General features: G+C 44.0%; 1 protein-coding gene across 1 annotated transcript; it reads left to right on the top strand.

The window, feature by feature from the left end:
* The first annotated feature begins 13,963 nt into the window (after positions 1-13,963).
* LOC133886136 (dehydrin DHN3-like) lies at positions 13,964-14,851 on the top strand. Its single transcript, XM_062325867.1, has 2 exons — positions 13,964-14,271; positions 14,361-14,851. Exons 1-2 carry the CDS (start codon positions 14,044-14,046, stop codon positions 14,592-14,594), a joined length of 462 nt encoding a protein of 153 aa, XP_062181851.1. The 5' UTR covers positions 13,964-14,043; the 3' UTR covers positions 14,595-14,851.
* Positions 14,852-15,197: the final 346 nt, after the last annotated feature.

Here is a 15,197-nt window from a genome sequence, read left to right as displayed (position 1 = left end):
TTCTTGACTTGGATCCCTTCGTTATGGTCGGGCAGATGTATGGAGTTTCCTCGATCGGCGAAAGGCGTGGCACGACTGCAGTAGCAAAAAGGGGGATTCCATCTAATTGATTGAACTCCTCCTCATCCACGACGTTTGCAACTCCGACAATGCGTCTTTTCCCAGTGAGAACCACATGGCATTTCTTCTTTGTTGTGTCAATCACATAAAAGACTTGGCGAACATCTTTAGCGAGTAAGAAGGGTTCAGACTTGTATCCGATATGTGTGAGATCAACGCTAGTGAACCCATACTTGTGAGTAGTGATGCCCTTTGCCCCATCATACCCAACGACACCGAAACAGGGCTACCTTGAATCCTAAGTAGTTCAGCTCCCAGATCTCCTCTATTTGACCATAGTATGTGCCCCTCTGCATGTCGTTATCATAAGCTTCTATACGGACACCACTGTTCTGGTATACGCTCTTCTCATCTTGGGCAACCGTGTAAAATGTGTATCCGTTTATATCATACCCTTGATATATCATAATTGTGTATATAGGGCCCGATGCTAGTTTTTTTATCAGAGCACTTGTAGGAGTACTCGATTGTCTGATTCAATCTCGGAACCAAGTCGTAAACCTTCGCATATGTTGCCTTATAACCTAAGTTTTAGTCTACCCTGGATTCTCTTCAAGCAGCATCTGCTTGTGCTCATCGACATATTGGCACACTTCGCTCATTTGTTGCAGCACAAGGAAATGAGCTTGGTCTTACGCCTTTGGATCAGGAGTTATTGCTATCTTCCCCTGAACTCCCACACCTGCGAGCCTCCCCTCATGGTGAGACTTAGGCATACCAATTGGGTTATTTGGGTCAATGTAATTAACAGACCACTCCAATGCCTCCTCTGTCACGTAACCCTCCACAATGCATCCCTCAGGAAAGGCTCGATTCCTTACGTACGACTTGAGAATACCCATATATCTCACATATGGAAACATATGATGCAGGAACACAGGGCTAAGGTAGTGTATCTCCTTCACAAGGTGAACAGTGATATGTACCATGATATCGAAGAATGGTGGTGGGAAATACACTTCAAGAATACATAGAGTCTCAAAGTTTCTTCTTTCTAGCTCCTCCAGTGAGTCTGGATCGAGCACCTTTTGTTCAATTACATTGAAGAAAAAGCACAAGCTCAGGATAGCCTCGCGAACCTTTATTGGGAGGATGTTCCTAATTGCTACCGCAAGCAGTGACGTCATCATCACATGGCAATCATGAGACTTCATCATGGCAAAATTTATTTTTAGCTCTTTCACCAAGACAAGTCTTGCGATGTTGGACGAGTAACCGGAGGGAACTTTTACACTGTGCAAGAACTCACAGAATTCTTTTTTCTCCTTCCTAGAGAGAGTGATAGCTGCTGGGGGTAGGTATTTTCCTTTGTCCATATCTTGTGTATGGAGCTCCGGCCTTAAACCCATTTCTTCAAGGTCAGCTCATGCATCTCATGATCCTTTCCTTTTCCCTTTATTTGGAGCAATGTACCGATTAGACTCTCACATATATTCTTATTTACATGCATGTTGTCGATAGAGTGACGAACATCTAATTTTTCCCAATACTCTACCTCGAATAGTATTGATTTCTTGTTCCACATTTCTTGTTCATCATCCTTAGAGGATTGATTTCGTTTGCCAAGGACAATATTGATATTCTTAACCTGATTGTGGACATCTTCCCGGCTGAAATGCCTCGGAGGTAACGCTTCCTCCCTTGTACCATCGAACTGCTTATTCATGTTTCGGTACGGGTGCTTCCTAGGAAGGAAACGTCGATGCCGCATGTACACTGTTTTCTTTGAGTTGTTCAACCTCAAACTGCATGTGTCATCTAAGCAATGGGGCAGGCTTCACCTTTTCTTTTACTCTGATCTGACAAGTTAATAAGTGCTGGCAGATCATTGATGGTGATGAACAACATGGCGTGCAAGGTAAAGTACTCTTGTACTGATCCCAAACCTCGACGCCTTCCGACCAGAGTTTCTTAAGATCATCGACTAAAGGCTGAGGTACACATCTATATTGTTGCCATGTTGTTTCGGTCCAGATATCAAGATCGACAATTATAACACCCTACTTCACAACTAAGCCTATTTATAAGAAAATAAGAAATTTTGGCAACATTTCCTCTATAGAGAGGTATAACTGACCAAAATAAAGATCACAGGCAGCCAAAAACAGATATAACCAGCATATATATAGAAAACATCAGGACGCTACCAGCGTCTACCACAACATAAACAAAAAACAAATTACAGGCCACCACAAGCACATCTTCTAAACACCGGTTGAGCTATCAACATGGTGATTGGGGTAGCGTGTGTGCAACTACCCAGATCCAAACCCAAAATGCATGTCAGCATCTAACATACCTGTAAAAGATTTAACAGGGGGTGAGACGAGCTCAGCAAGTAACAGCTATGAATATAAACACATCTCACTCAGTTTAAAAGTATTTGGGAAAAAATAAACATTCTTCTCACATCAACCCGAAAGAAACACATGGTTTTAAAGAGATTATCATTTCAGAATATTTGTCAAGAAAGTAATGACAAACTTCAACCCGTTCTCCCACAAAATATGGCATTCAACCCCCAGAATTCTGTATTCTCCAGATATCATAAAAAAAACATGAATGAATGCCATGATGTAACTCCATTTGAGAGCTGGACGATGCCAACATCTCATGAAACTCCATGTACCGGTACGAATCACGCATGATAGCAGTGATCGGCCTTTATCACCATATGAAGTGCATAAATGCATATGTATGCATGTGAATTGACGTTAATTCTTTATTCCTTTTTGAATGGCTCATGCTACAACAACAACTGAATCATGAAGACAAAGGTATAATCCAAATCAATAAGGAAAGCATTGCTTTAAATAATCGAATGCAACGTCATCCATGATTTAAATGGATCAGAAAAGAAAACCATATACTTTAATTTTATTTGCAAAAGAAGTAAGACATGAATATAAACATAGCATGAAATCACACCCCCACGTTACTTGCCTTTTACCAAAACTGACGAAGCAAAATTGATCACGGACGCCCAGAAGTGGTACCACCTGTACAGGTATGCTATTAGCACTAAAACACATTTAAAACACATAAAATATGAAGCGTCAACCCTACGTCGGAAAACGTCGCGTCTACACCGATATTCCTGACAACTGAACAGACAACTATATCACATGAAATGATACACTATTTCCAATTCAGAGTCGAACTAAAATTCTCATTAAATAGACTTTGCTCTGATGAACGAATTAAATACTTCAACTCGGATGTCGTATCTTCGAATCAACAACGATTATCGAAACGAATCAGACTATTGATCACATGAAATGATACGACACGAATTGCTTGATTTGATTTAATCCAACCACAAACGTCCAGAAAATTACCGAGAATTCGCCTTCGAAAGTGTCCGCTACGGGTCTCAAAGTGCCCGGAACAGACGTATTTTGGATTCCGAAATTTCCAACTTTTTCCCTCTTTTTCTTCTTTTTCTTTTTTTTCCCCTTTTTTTTTCCTTTTCTTCTTTTTTTTTCTTTCTCTTTTCTTTCCTTTTCTCTTTCTTCCTTTTCTTCCTGGATTCTTCTCTCGGCTCGGCGCTGGCTGCTTCGGCCGGCTGGTGCTGGCTAGCTCGGACAGGACAGAGAAAGAGAGAGTGTGGCGACGTGCTGGTCCGGCGCGACGGCGGCGCGGGGCGGACGGCCGGTGGGCGCGGCGCAGCAGCGCGGCGAGAGCGGCAGCGCGCAGCGGCGCTGTGCGGCGCGACGGTGGCCGGTGCTCGGTGCGGTGCAGCGGCGGCCGGCGGCGGCGTGCTGGTTCGGTGGAGGAGACGGCGGCCAGCGGCGCAGCACTGCACAGCAGCGGCAGGACAGAGCGCACGGCGGTGGGAGAGAGAGAGACACGAGAGAGAGAGAAACGCGAATGTGAGCGAAGAGTCTGGATGGTCCAGTACTTATCTCTCCTTCTTTTTAAAAAAAAAAACGAACGGTCTAAACTTGTTGGGCTCGCTACGGATCTCAAATTGCCCGGAACGGACATATGAATAGCAAAATGGGTTCGTCTCGACGAGATGAACGCAACCACGGTCTCCAATCGTCGATACGAGCCACGGATCAAAAAGTCAAATTTTGGTCAACATCTTCTCTCTTCTTTTTTTCTCAAAATTCAGTATTACATTCCCCCCCCCCCTTAAAGGAATTCGTCCCCGAATTCTGCCGCTTCCATAGCAACTATGAAACAGAGGTAAAAAAAATTTCAGAACTTATGACTCACCAGTCTCAAAGAGCTCAGGATACTCCTTGCGCATTTGTTCTTCAAGTTCCCAAGTTGCTTCTCGTTTTATTTGATTTGTCCAAAGGACCCTCACAAACTTGATAGTTCTCCTTCTCATGACTTGCTCTGAGGAATCCAAAATACGTACCGGGTGGCACTTTACGGTCAGATTTTTCTCTATCGTGATTGATTCAACATCAATTTTATGCTCCGGGTCTCTCAGATATTTTCTTAGCATAGAAACATGGAAAACATTATGTACTCCACTCATTGAGTCTGGTAACTCAAGACGGTACGCCAAACTGCCTACTCGGGCTGTGATTAGAAATGGACCAATATACCTCGGGTTAAGCTTTCCAGAGATACCAAAACGTACAACACCTTTGGTTGGCGATACCCTGAGAAGCACATAGTCACCAACTGAAAATTCTAGATCTCGTCTCCGAATATCTGCATAGCTCTTCTGTCGACTTTGAGCAGCCAACAGGTTCTGACGTATTTGGTGCACCTTTTCTGATGTTTGCTGAACCAAATCCGGACCAAGTAGTGATCTCTCTCCAACAGAATCCCAACATAAAGGGGAAACACACCTTCGGCTATACAAGGCCTCAAAAGGAGCCATCCGAATACTAGTTTGATAGCTGTTATTATAAGCAAACTCTGCTAAGGCCAGATGGTCTTCCCAATTGCCTTTCCAAGATAAAACACAAGCACGAAGCATGTCCTCCAAAGTCTGAATAGTCCGTTCTGACTGACCATCCGTCTGAGGGTGGAAGGCTGTACTGAGAGAAAGTTTTGTGCCCAAGGCACTTTGCAAACTCTGCCAAAACTGGGATACAAATTTGGAATCCCGATCTGAAATGATCAATTTTGGCACACCATGCAACCTTACTATTTCTCTGATATACAAGGGAGCCAAATCATGCGCCGAACTGGTTGTCTTCATTGGAATGAAATGTGCAGATTTTGTAAGCCTATCCACGACAACCCAAATAGCATTTCTGCCTCGAGGTGAACGAGGCAACCCAACAACAAAGTCCATAGTGATATGTTCCCATTTCCATTCTGGAATTTCTAGGGATTGCATTAATCCTGCAGATCTTTTATGTTCAGCCTTTACTTGTTGGCAGACCCCACAAGCTGCAACGTACTTAGCAATATCCACTTTCATCCTTTTCCACCAAAAATTTTGTTTTAGGTCTCGATACATTTTGGTTTCACCTGGATGAATAGTATAAGGAGTCCGGTGAGCTTCTCTCAATATATCCATTTTCACATCTGCCTTCTGTGGTACACAAAGACGGCCTCTAAAGCGTATTGCACCCTGCTCATCCACACTAAACTCTTCTGATTTTCCTGCTGAAATTCTCTTTCGAACTTCTAAAAGAAGACGATCATGCTGTTGAGCTTCACTTACACGTTCAGGTATAGCAGATTGGATGATCATTTGAGTTTCTTTCTGCACAGTGCCAGCAAAGCAAAAAGATATCCCCATCCGATCCAATTCTGAATGTAAGGACATTATTGCTTTAGGTACACCTGTTCTGCTAAGGGCGTCAGCTACCACATTAGCCTTTCCGGGATGATACTGAATTGTTAGATCACAATCTTTGATTAATTCTAACCATCTTCGCTGTCTCAAGTTCAGATCTCTTTGAGTGAAAATATACTTGAGACTCTTATGATCAGTGAAGATATCACATGACTCACCATGCAGGTGATGCCTCCAACTCTTCAAGGCAAAAACCACTGCAGCCAATTCTAAATCATGAGTGGGATAATTCTGTTCATGAGTTTTCAATTGTCTGGAAGTATATGCAATTACCCGACCTCCTTGCATAAGCATACAGCCAAGTCCAATCCAAGAAGCATCAGTGTAAACATTGAAACGCTTACCACTCTCGGGCAAAGCCAAAATAGGAGCATTCACCAACTTATTCTTTAAGGTTTGGAAACTGACCTCACATTCATCAGTCCATACAAATGGAATGCCTTTTTGAGCGAGTCTGGTCATAGGCTTTGCTATAATGGAGAAATCTTGTATGAAGTGCCGATAATAGCCAGCGAGTCCAAGAAAACTTCGAATCTCTGTCACATTAGATGGTCTTTGCCATTCTAATACTGCAGCAACATTCTTTGGGTCCACAGTAATACCATGTTGATTAATAACATGACCAAGAAATCTGACTTCTTCGAGCCAAAAGACACATTTCTTTAGCTTCGCATAAAATTTATTCTTCCGAAGAGCCTCCAACACTAGACTGAGATGCACCTCATGTTCCTCTTTTGACTTGGAATAAATCAATATATCATCGATGAAAACCACCACAAAGACATCCAGATATTCATGGAGCATCCGGTTCATGGCTTCCATAAAAACAGCAGGGGCATTCGTTAGTCCAAAAGACATAACTACATATTCAAAATGCCCATACCTTGTATTGAAAGCCGTCTTCTCAATATCCTCATCTCGGATTCGCAATTGATGATAACCCGATTGCAAATCAATCTTCGAAAATATCATAGCACCCCTCAACTGATCGAAAAGATCATCAATACGAGGTAGAGGATATTTGTTTTTGATTGTCACTTGATTAAGCGCCCGATAATCCACACAAAGCCTTTTAGTGCCATCTTTCTTTTCCACAAATAAAACAGGGGCAGCCCAAGGCGACGTACTCGGTCTGATAAATCCCTTAGCAAGGAGTTCATCCAATTGCTTCTTCAATTCCATTTGTTCCATTGGAGCCATTCGGTACGGAGTCTTATAAATAGGTTGTGTACCTGGAATCAACTCAATACGGAAGACTGTTTCTCGTTCAGGAGGTAATCCTGGAAGCTCACTAGGAAACACATCAGGATAACAACACACTACTGGAATATCTTCCACGCGTAGAGTGACATCCTGCCCTTCAACCAATGACCAAAGAGCACCAGATTTCCACATCCATCAGTTAGGAAAAATCCTGCACAACATGGAAAGTGCATATGGCAAGGCCTTCCCTTGGAAAATAATCTCCACTCCTGATGGAGCTTGCAAGGTGATGATTCTCAAAGAACAAGAGATAATGGCTTGGTATTGGGCAAGCCAATCCATACCAAGAATAACATCGAAGGACTCTAAATTGATCACCACCAAGTTAGCTGTGAATTCTTCATCTCCAATATTTATAACACACCCCGGGCAAACATAAGAACTGGATATAAGACCACCGGGGGGAGTTAACTACCACAGATTGCCCAATTTGTTGTACTGATAGTCTCGCTCGTTTAACGAAGTCTACCGAGACAAATGAAAAGCTAGCTCCAGAATCAAATAAAACATGTGCATCAAAGGAGTCCACGGGTAAGATACCTGTCACCACGTCATTGTGACCTCCGGTCTCAGCACTAGGTAAAGTATATAACCCAGAAGGTGTCTGAAATGAAGAGGTTCCTGCAATGTGGGAAGAAGATGCCCCAATCGTCGGCAGCATCGGTGTAGAAGTTCCCTGAGAAATCACAGGCTGATGTGACCAGTAAGGCCCAGTGGGAACTGTAGAAGGAAGATAATACTGCATCAGTAGAGCCATCGGGCCAGTGATGACCGTAGGAGCAAGAGTAGCAGCCAAAACATGTGCTGATCCCTTCGATTAAGAAGAAACCCCAGAAGAAGAAGATACTGGTTCCCACTTGATACGACTGTTCGGGTTTCTGCGACACACCACATCTTTGTGGCCTAGACGACCACATACTGAACAGCTCCCCTTCCAAGAACATTCACTCTGCATATGTGAATCACCACACTTGAAGCATACCAAACCAAAACCGGGTTTAACCACTGTATGGAATTGGGTACTGGTGCCTGGAGAATGCATCTGAGAGGATCCACCACGGTATGGTTGGTGACGGTGCTGTCCCTTGTATTTCTTATGGATGGGACCACCAAAACGACTCCTCTTCTCTTCTGGTCCTTTATGCTGATCTGCTCCCGATGTCTTGCGAATATCATCAGTGTAAGATTGCTGCAACTCAACACCAGAGGCTTGTTCAACCATAGAGCGAAAATCTGTAACAGGAAAAGCACCAAGGACATGACGAATAAAAGGCTTCAAACCCTGCCTGAAACGTCTGGCCTTCTCTGCATCATCGTGGGCTACATGAGGTACAAAGCGCACAATTTGATTAAAGCCCACTTCATATTCTGCCACTGATTTCTGACCTTGCATATAGTTGTTTAAATCAATTTGCATTTTATCCAGAAAAGTAGCTGGATAGAATCTCCTCTCAAATTGTCTAACAAACTCAGACCAGGTAAGATCTCCATGGGCAACAGTCCTGGCTGACTGTACAGCTCTCCACCAGATCTGGGCTTCTCCCTTCATCAATTGTATCACATATCTGACCTTGTCTCGAGGCAACACATCAAAAGCATCCAGCTGCATTTCTATATAAGCAAGCCAATCTGCAGCCTGAATTGGAGTCCCTGATCCATCAAAAGAGTCCAATTTCATACTGACCCATTCACGGAGCGTCACCCCACTAGTAGCACCCCCTTCAGGTATCTCACGTGCCACAGCTCTAGCAACAGCAGGAGTATTTGGAACAGCCTGCCTCAATGCTCTGAGCTCTTCTCGTATCTCCTTCATAGCGGTCATTAGCTCCGCTTGACTGATACTTCCTGTTTGAGAGGATTCAACCTCAGCAGCCGATAACTGTGCATCACCACGACCTGTGGCTGCTGTACGACTACGACCTGCCTCGGTACCTCGACCACGACCTCGCACCTTTGGCGACATAGCTACAAACACCACAACGGATAAGTAAACCAGCACTAAACTGCAAACATACTTCAAACAAATAAGCTAAAAGGAATATAGCGGAACAAGGCATATGAAGAGATATGCAACCCCTTTCCCATCCTACATGTGCATGTGTGTCAAGTTATTAACTTCTTACCCTATAATCTAAAGCCTAGGCTCTGATACCAAGCTGTAACACCCTACTTCACAACTAAGCCTATTTATAAGAAAATAGGAAATTTTGGTAGCATTTCCTCTATAGAGAGGTATAACTGACCGAAATAAAGATCACAGGCAGTCAAAAACAGATATAACCAGTATATATATAGAAAACGTCGGGACGCTACCAGCGTCTACCACAACATAAACAAAAAACAAACGACAGGCCACCACAAGCACATCTTCTAAACACCGGTTGAGCTATCAACATGGTGATTGGGGTAGCGTGTGTGCAACTACCCAGATCCAAACCCAAAATGCACGTCAGCATCTAACATACCTGTAAAAGATTTAACAGGGGGTGAGACGAGCTCAGCAAATAACAGCTATGAATATAAACACATCTCACTCAGTTGAAAAGTATTTGGAAAAAAATAAACATTCTTCTCACATCAACCCGAAAGAAACACATGGTTTTAAAGAGATTATCATTTCAGAATATTTGTCGAGAAAGTAACGACAAACTTCAACCCGTTCTCCCACAAAATATGGCATTCAACCCCCAGAATTCTGTATTCTTCAGATATCATAAAAAACATGTATGAATGCCATGATGCAACTCCATTTGAGAGCTGGACGATGCCAACATCTCATGCAACTCCATGTACTGGTACGAATCATGCACGATGGCAGTGATCGGCCTTTATCACCATATGAAGTGCATAAATGCATATGTATGCATGTGAATTGACATCAATTCTTTATTCCTTTTTGAATGGCTCATGCTACAACAACAACTGAATCATGAAGACAAAGGTATAATCCAAATCAATAAGGAAAGCATTGCTTTAAATAATCGAATGCTACGTCATCCATGATTTAAATGGATCAGAAAAGAAAACCATATACTTTAATTTTATTTGCAAAAGAAGTAAGACATGAATATAAACATAGCATAAAATCACACCCCCACGTTACTTGCCTTCGACCAAAAGCGACGAAGCAAAATCGATCACGGACGCCCAGAAGTGGTACCACCTGTACAGGTATGCTATTAGCACTAAAACACATTTAAAACACATAAAATATGAAGCGTCAACCCTACGTCGGAAAACGTCGCGTCTACGCTGATATTCCGGACAACTGAACAGACAACTATATCACATGAAATGATACACTATTTCCAATTCAGAGTCGAATTAAAATTCTCATTAAATAGACTTTGCTCCGATGAACGAATTAAAACTTCAACTCGGATGTCGTATCTTCAAATCAACAACGATTATCGAAACGAATCAGACTACTGATCACATGAAATGATACGACACGAATTGCTTGATTTGATTTAATCTAACCACAAACGTCCAGAAAATTACCGAGAGTTCGCCTTCAAAAGATTGACGACGAATCCGACGAAATTCCGAAATTTCCAACTTTTTCCCTCTTTTTCTTCTTTTTCTTTTTTTTCCCTTTTTTTCCTTTTCTTCTTTTTTTTCTTTCTCTTTTCTTTCCTTTTCTCTTTCTTCCTTTTCTTCCTGGCTTCTTCTCTCGACTCGATGCTGGCTGCTTTGGCCAGCTGGTGCTGGCTGGCTCGGACAAGACAGAGAAAGAGAGAGTGCGGCAACGTGCTGGTCTGGCGCGACGGCGGCGCGCGGCGGACGGCCGGCGGGCACGGCGCAGCTGCGCGGCGAGAGCGGCAGTGCGCAGCGGTGCTGTGCGGCGCGACGGTCGCCGGTGCTCGGCGCGGCGCAGCGGCGGCCGGCGGCGGCGTGCTGGTCCGGTGGAGGAGACGGCGGTCGACGGCGCAGCACTGCACAGCAGCGGCAGGACAGAGCGCACGGCGATGGGAGAGAGAGAGACACGAGAGAGAGAGAAACGCGAATGTGAGTGAAGAGTCTGGATGGTCCAGTACTTATCTCTCCTTTTTTTAAAAAAAACAAACGGTCTAAATTTATTGGGCTCGCTACGGGTCTCAAAGTGCCCGGAACAGACGTATGAATAGCAAAATGGGTTCGTCTCGACGAGATGAACGCAACCACGGTCTCCGATCGTCGATACGAGCCACGAATCAAAAAGTCAAAATTTGGTCAACATCTTCTCTCTTCTTTTTTTTTTTTCTCAAAATTCAGTATTACATTCTCCCCCCCCCCCCCCCCTTAAAGGAATTCGTCCCCGAATTCTACCGCTTCCATAGCAACTATGAAACAGAGGTAAAAAAAATTTCAAAACTTATGACTCACCAGTCTCAAAGAGCTCAGGATACTCCTTACGCATTTGTTCTTCAAGTTCCCAAGTTGCTTCTCGTTCTGTTTGATTTGTCCAAAGGACCCTCACAAACTTGATAGTTCTCCTTCTCATGACTCGCTCTGAGGAATCCAAAATACGTACCGGGTGGCACTTTACGGTCAGATCTGTCTCTATCGTGATTGATTCAACATCAATTTTATGCTCTGGGTCTCTCAGATATTTTCTTAGCATAGAAACATGGAAAACATTATGTACTCCACTCATTGAGTCTGGTAACTCAAGACGGGGTATTGATCCAGCTCTGCATACTCTCCATGAAACAAGATACAATCCTGCTTACATGCATGTATTTTTTCTATTTCCAGTCCTAAATGACAAACTATCTTCTTCGCGTTGTAGATGCCCTCGGGCACCAAGTTCCCCTCCGGTAGCATGTCTCTTAACAGATCCAGCAATGCTTTGGAACTCTTGTCAGTCCAACCATAGGTTGCCTTTAGCTGTAGAAGCTTTATGTTTCCAAATGTCCGTGTGTACTTCTCCTTACAGTTAGGATAAAGGGGCATTTTGGAATCTCGCATAAATTCCTGGAATTTAGCAAACTCACCATTGTTATACTCATCGTGCCGCTCAACATCCCGCACCATCTGGTCCACATTCTCCACAAAATCCTCGAGATCATTATCATTCAAACCTAATATGTCCTCATCCCTGAGATCATGATCTATTTCATCGGGTGTAAGTCCTTGATCGACACTGTCGGCATGGAGGGTCCGATCCATCTCTCCCTCGTTAAGGCCTTCTTCACCATGTTTATTTCAATATGTATAATTCTCTTTAAATCTATACATGACCAAGTGTGCATGGATATTGTCTGGTTTCGGGAACTTCTTTTCATTCCTGCAGTCGCTACATGGACAACATTGCCGTTATATCACTATCTTTCATATCCGCCAAGGCAGAACTTATGAAATGCTTCACCCCGCTCAGGTACTCCGTACAAGTCCGAGTCTCGAGATACATCCAACTTCTGTCTGTTATCTACAATTAATGTAAAAAAATTCATTCTTCATTAATAATAACCTTAATTTTGTGGCTAAGCACACGATTAAAATCTCCAACAAATATACTAGATCTGTGGCATCTCGCGGTAGATCGGCCAAATCTAGTACCAAATCTAACATAAATACAACTCACTTGTACTAAGATTTTGGATAAAGATGCAAAATAACTGATTACAACTCAAGGTACAACAAATCTACCAAATAGGGATTAGAGGAGAAGGAAAGGGGGAGATACAAACCTTCAAAGATCTAGCACCAATTCAAACTTTAAATTAACAAAATATTAGAGAGTCTCTAGTGGAACCGAAGAAAATCGCCAGAACTATCGCACCATACTGTTGACTACTGTTCGGCCCGTACAGTGGCTACCAGCTAGCTTTATATAACAGATGTAAGTAATAAGTGTCGGGTGATAATATCACCCGTCACTTCTTATTACTCATAAGTAACGGGTCATATTACGACCCATCACTTATTACTGGACTAGGGAGACCCGTCACCTATGCCACGTCATACGTGACGGGTTGTACCATGATCCGTCACTTATGACTGGTGCCGGGAGAACCGTCACTTATGATCAGGTTATAGGTGATAGTTTTAATCATCACCCGTCACTTATGACTGGTGCCGGAAGAACTATCACTTATGATCAGGTTATAGATGACGGTTTTAATCGTTACCCGTCACTTATAACATAAGTGACGGCTAATATTATTACCCATTATCTATTACATGTTATAAGTGACACATATACACTCGGTCCTAACCAGAGACGATATAAGTGAAGGGTACTATAATGATCTGTCACTAAATCGTGTCTATTTTGTCCTTTTTCATGCAGTGAGTAACTTGGAGTCAAAATGTACCTCATAGTACATTTAAGGAACAAGACAACAATAAACCATCATCCGGCCTCGACACGGTCCACGCCAAGTTTCATGTTTATGCAAGATGGAAGAGAAAGAAGATACCATCGGAAGCTGGTTCTAATTTGACAATCCAAGTGTTGAAGCCAAATAAGAAACGGATAAATCCACATAACAAAAACCCAAAAATTCCTTGTAACAAAAATCCCAAGTTCCCCAGGTACCCTCTCATAGCTCCATCGTTTGCCGCGCGCGAGTGGAGGCACACGCACACGCATCGTTATCTGTTATCATCTCCCCCACCGCGTGACAACCCATCTTTCCAGAAGAACCCGAGACGTGGCGCCACGGATACATCACGCGGCCCTACACTTGCTGTTCCCTCGCCCCCGCCTCCTGACCCAGCCACGCATGCACACGTACCCCCCTGCCGTGGCGCCCGGACCCCAATCCCTTCGCACTCGAACCGGCTATAAATGGCGGCGTCGGTCTTCACTTGCTTCACCACCACCAGAGCCGCAAAAACACCCTACACAAGGGAACAACACTAGCGAGAGCTATAGAGAGAGAAAAGAGACCCAGTGCAGCATGGAGCACCAGAAGGGACAGTACGGCCACGGCACCACCGGCCGCGTCGACGAGTACGGCAACGTGGTTGCTGGACACGGCACCGGAACCGGGACCGGCGGTATGGGCATGAGAGCACACGGTGGTGCCGGTACCGGCGCCGGCACGGGCGGGCAGTTCCAGCCCGCCAGGGAGCAGCACAAAACAGGCGGCATCCTGCACCGCTCCCGCAGCTCCAGTTCCAGCTCGGTACGTACGTACTTGCATGATTCTTTACTCTACGTCCTTGCGTATCTATGCATCTAAGTAAACCTTGACTAGAGACGTTATCGTTGTAGTCTGAGGATGACGGCATGGGTGGCCGGAGGAAGAAGGGCATCAAGGAGAAGATCAAGGAGAAGCTCCCCGGCGGCCAAAAGGACGAGCAGCAGGGGCACGCCGGCATGACCGGCGGCGCCTGCGGGCAACAGGGGCACACCGGAATGACTGGCACCGGCACCGGAGCTGAGGGCACCGGCGAGAAGAAGGGCATCATGGACAAGATAAAGGAGAAGCTCCCCGGGCAGCACTGAGCGGGCGTAGCACCGCGTACATGCGACAAGTCGTGCTACACGGCACGACGTTCCTAGAACACAATAAGATGAGCCAAAAAATAAAGTATCCTTGGTCACGCCCGCACGTGCGAGACGTAGCTTTCCACTTGTGTCTGTAGTCGCTGTTGTGAGGTCCCCACTTGTGTGCAATGCGAGTGTGATGGATGCAAGTTAGTGTGTACTGTGTATACTGCTTTGTTTTTTGAAATATATATACACGTGTCTATCTTTTTTTAGTTTCGGCTAAAAGTGCTGATAGAACTACGTTCTTAATGTTATCAAAAAATAAATATCAAATTAACTGAAAAGAAATGATCCACTTGTAAGGTTATCGAGAATTGGATATTGGACCTTAGGACAAGGTCACTCTCTGAGCCATTCCGAAGGAACAGGGGAATGGGGCCTGCCATCTGCTCCAGGAAATCATCCAACCGGGAGATTAGACCATCCTAATTCTCAGAATCGTGAAGAGATTTTTGTTTTTCTAACGTTCTAATTGTTTTCTTTTACAATTTTCGTAAAATTATTTCCTTTAAACAGGTTTTTTTTTTTTACGAATCTTTTCGAAGGAAAGCTGTCGGA

This window comes from Phragmites australis, chromosome 12 (assembly GCF_958298935.1).
Source record: "Phragmites australis chromosome 12, lpPhrAust1.1, whole genome shotgun sequence".
In the NCBI taxonomy this organism is placed as follows: Eukaryota; Viridiplantae; Streptophyta; class Magnoliopsida; order Poales; family Poaceae; genus Phragmites; species Phragmites australis.
This window is presented reverse-complemented; position numbering and strand designations above follow the sequence as displayed.

Coding starts and splice junctions, on each gene's coding strand:
- LOC133886136 (XM_062325867.1), top strand. CDS start 14,044: ATGGAGCACCAGAAGGGACAGTACGGCCACGGCACCACCGGCCGCGTC. Junction 14,272..14,360: donor GCAGCTCCAGTTCCAGCTCG/GTACGTACGTAC, acceptor TTATCGTTGTAG/TCTGAGGATGACGGCATGGG.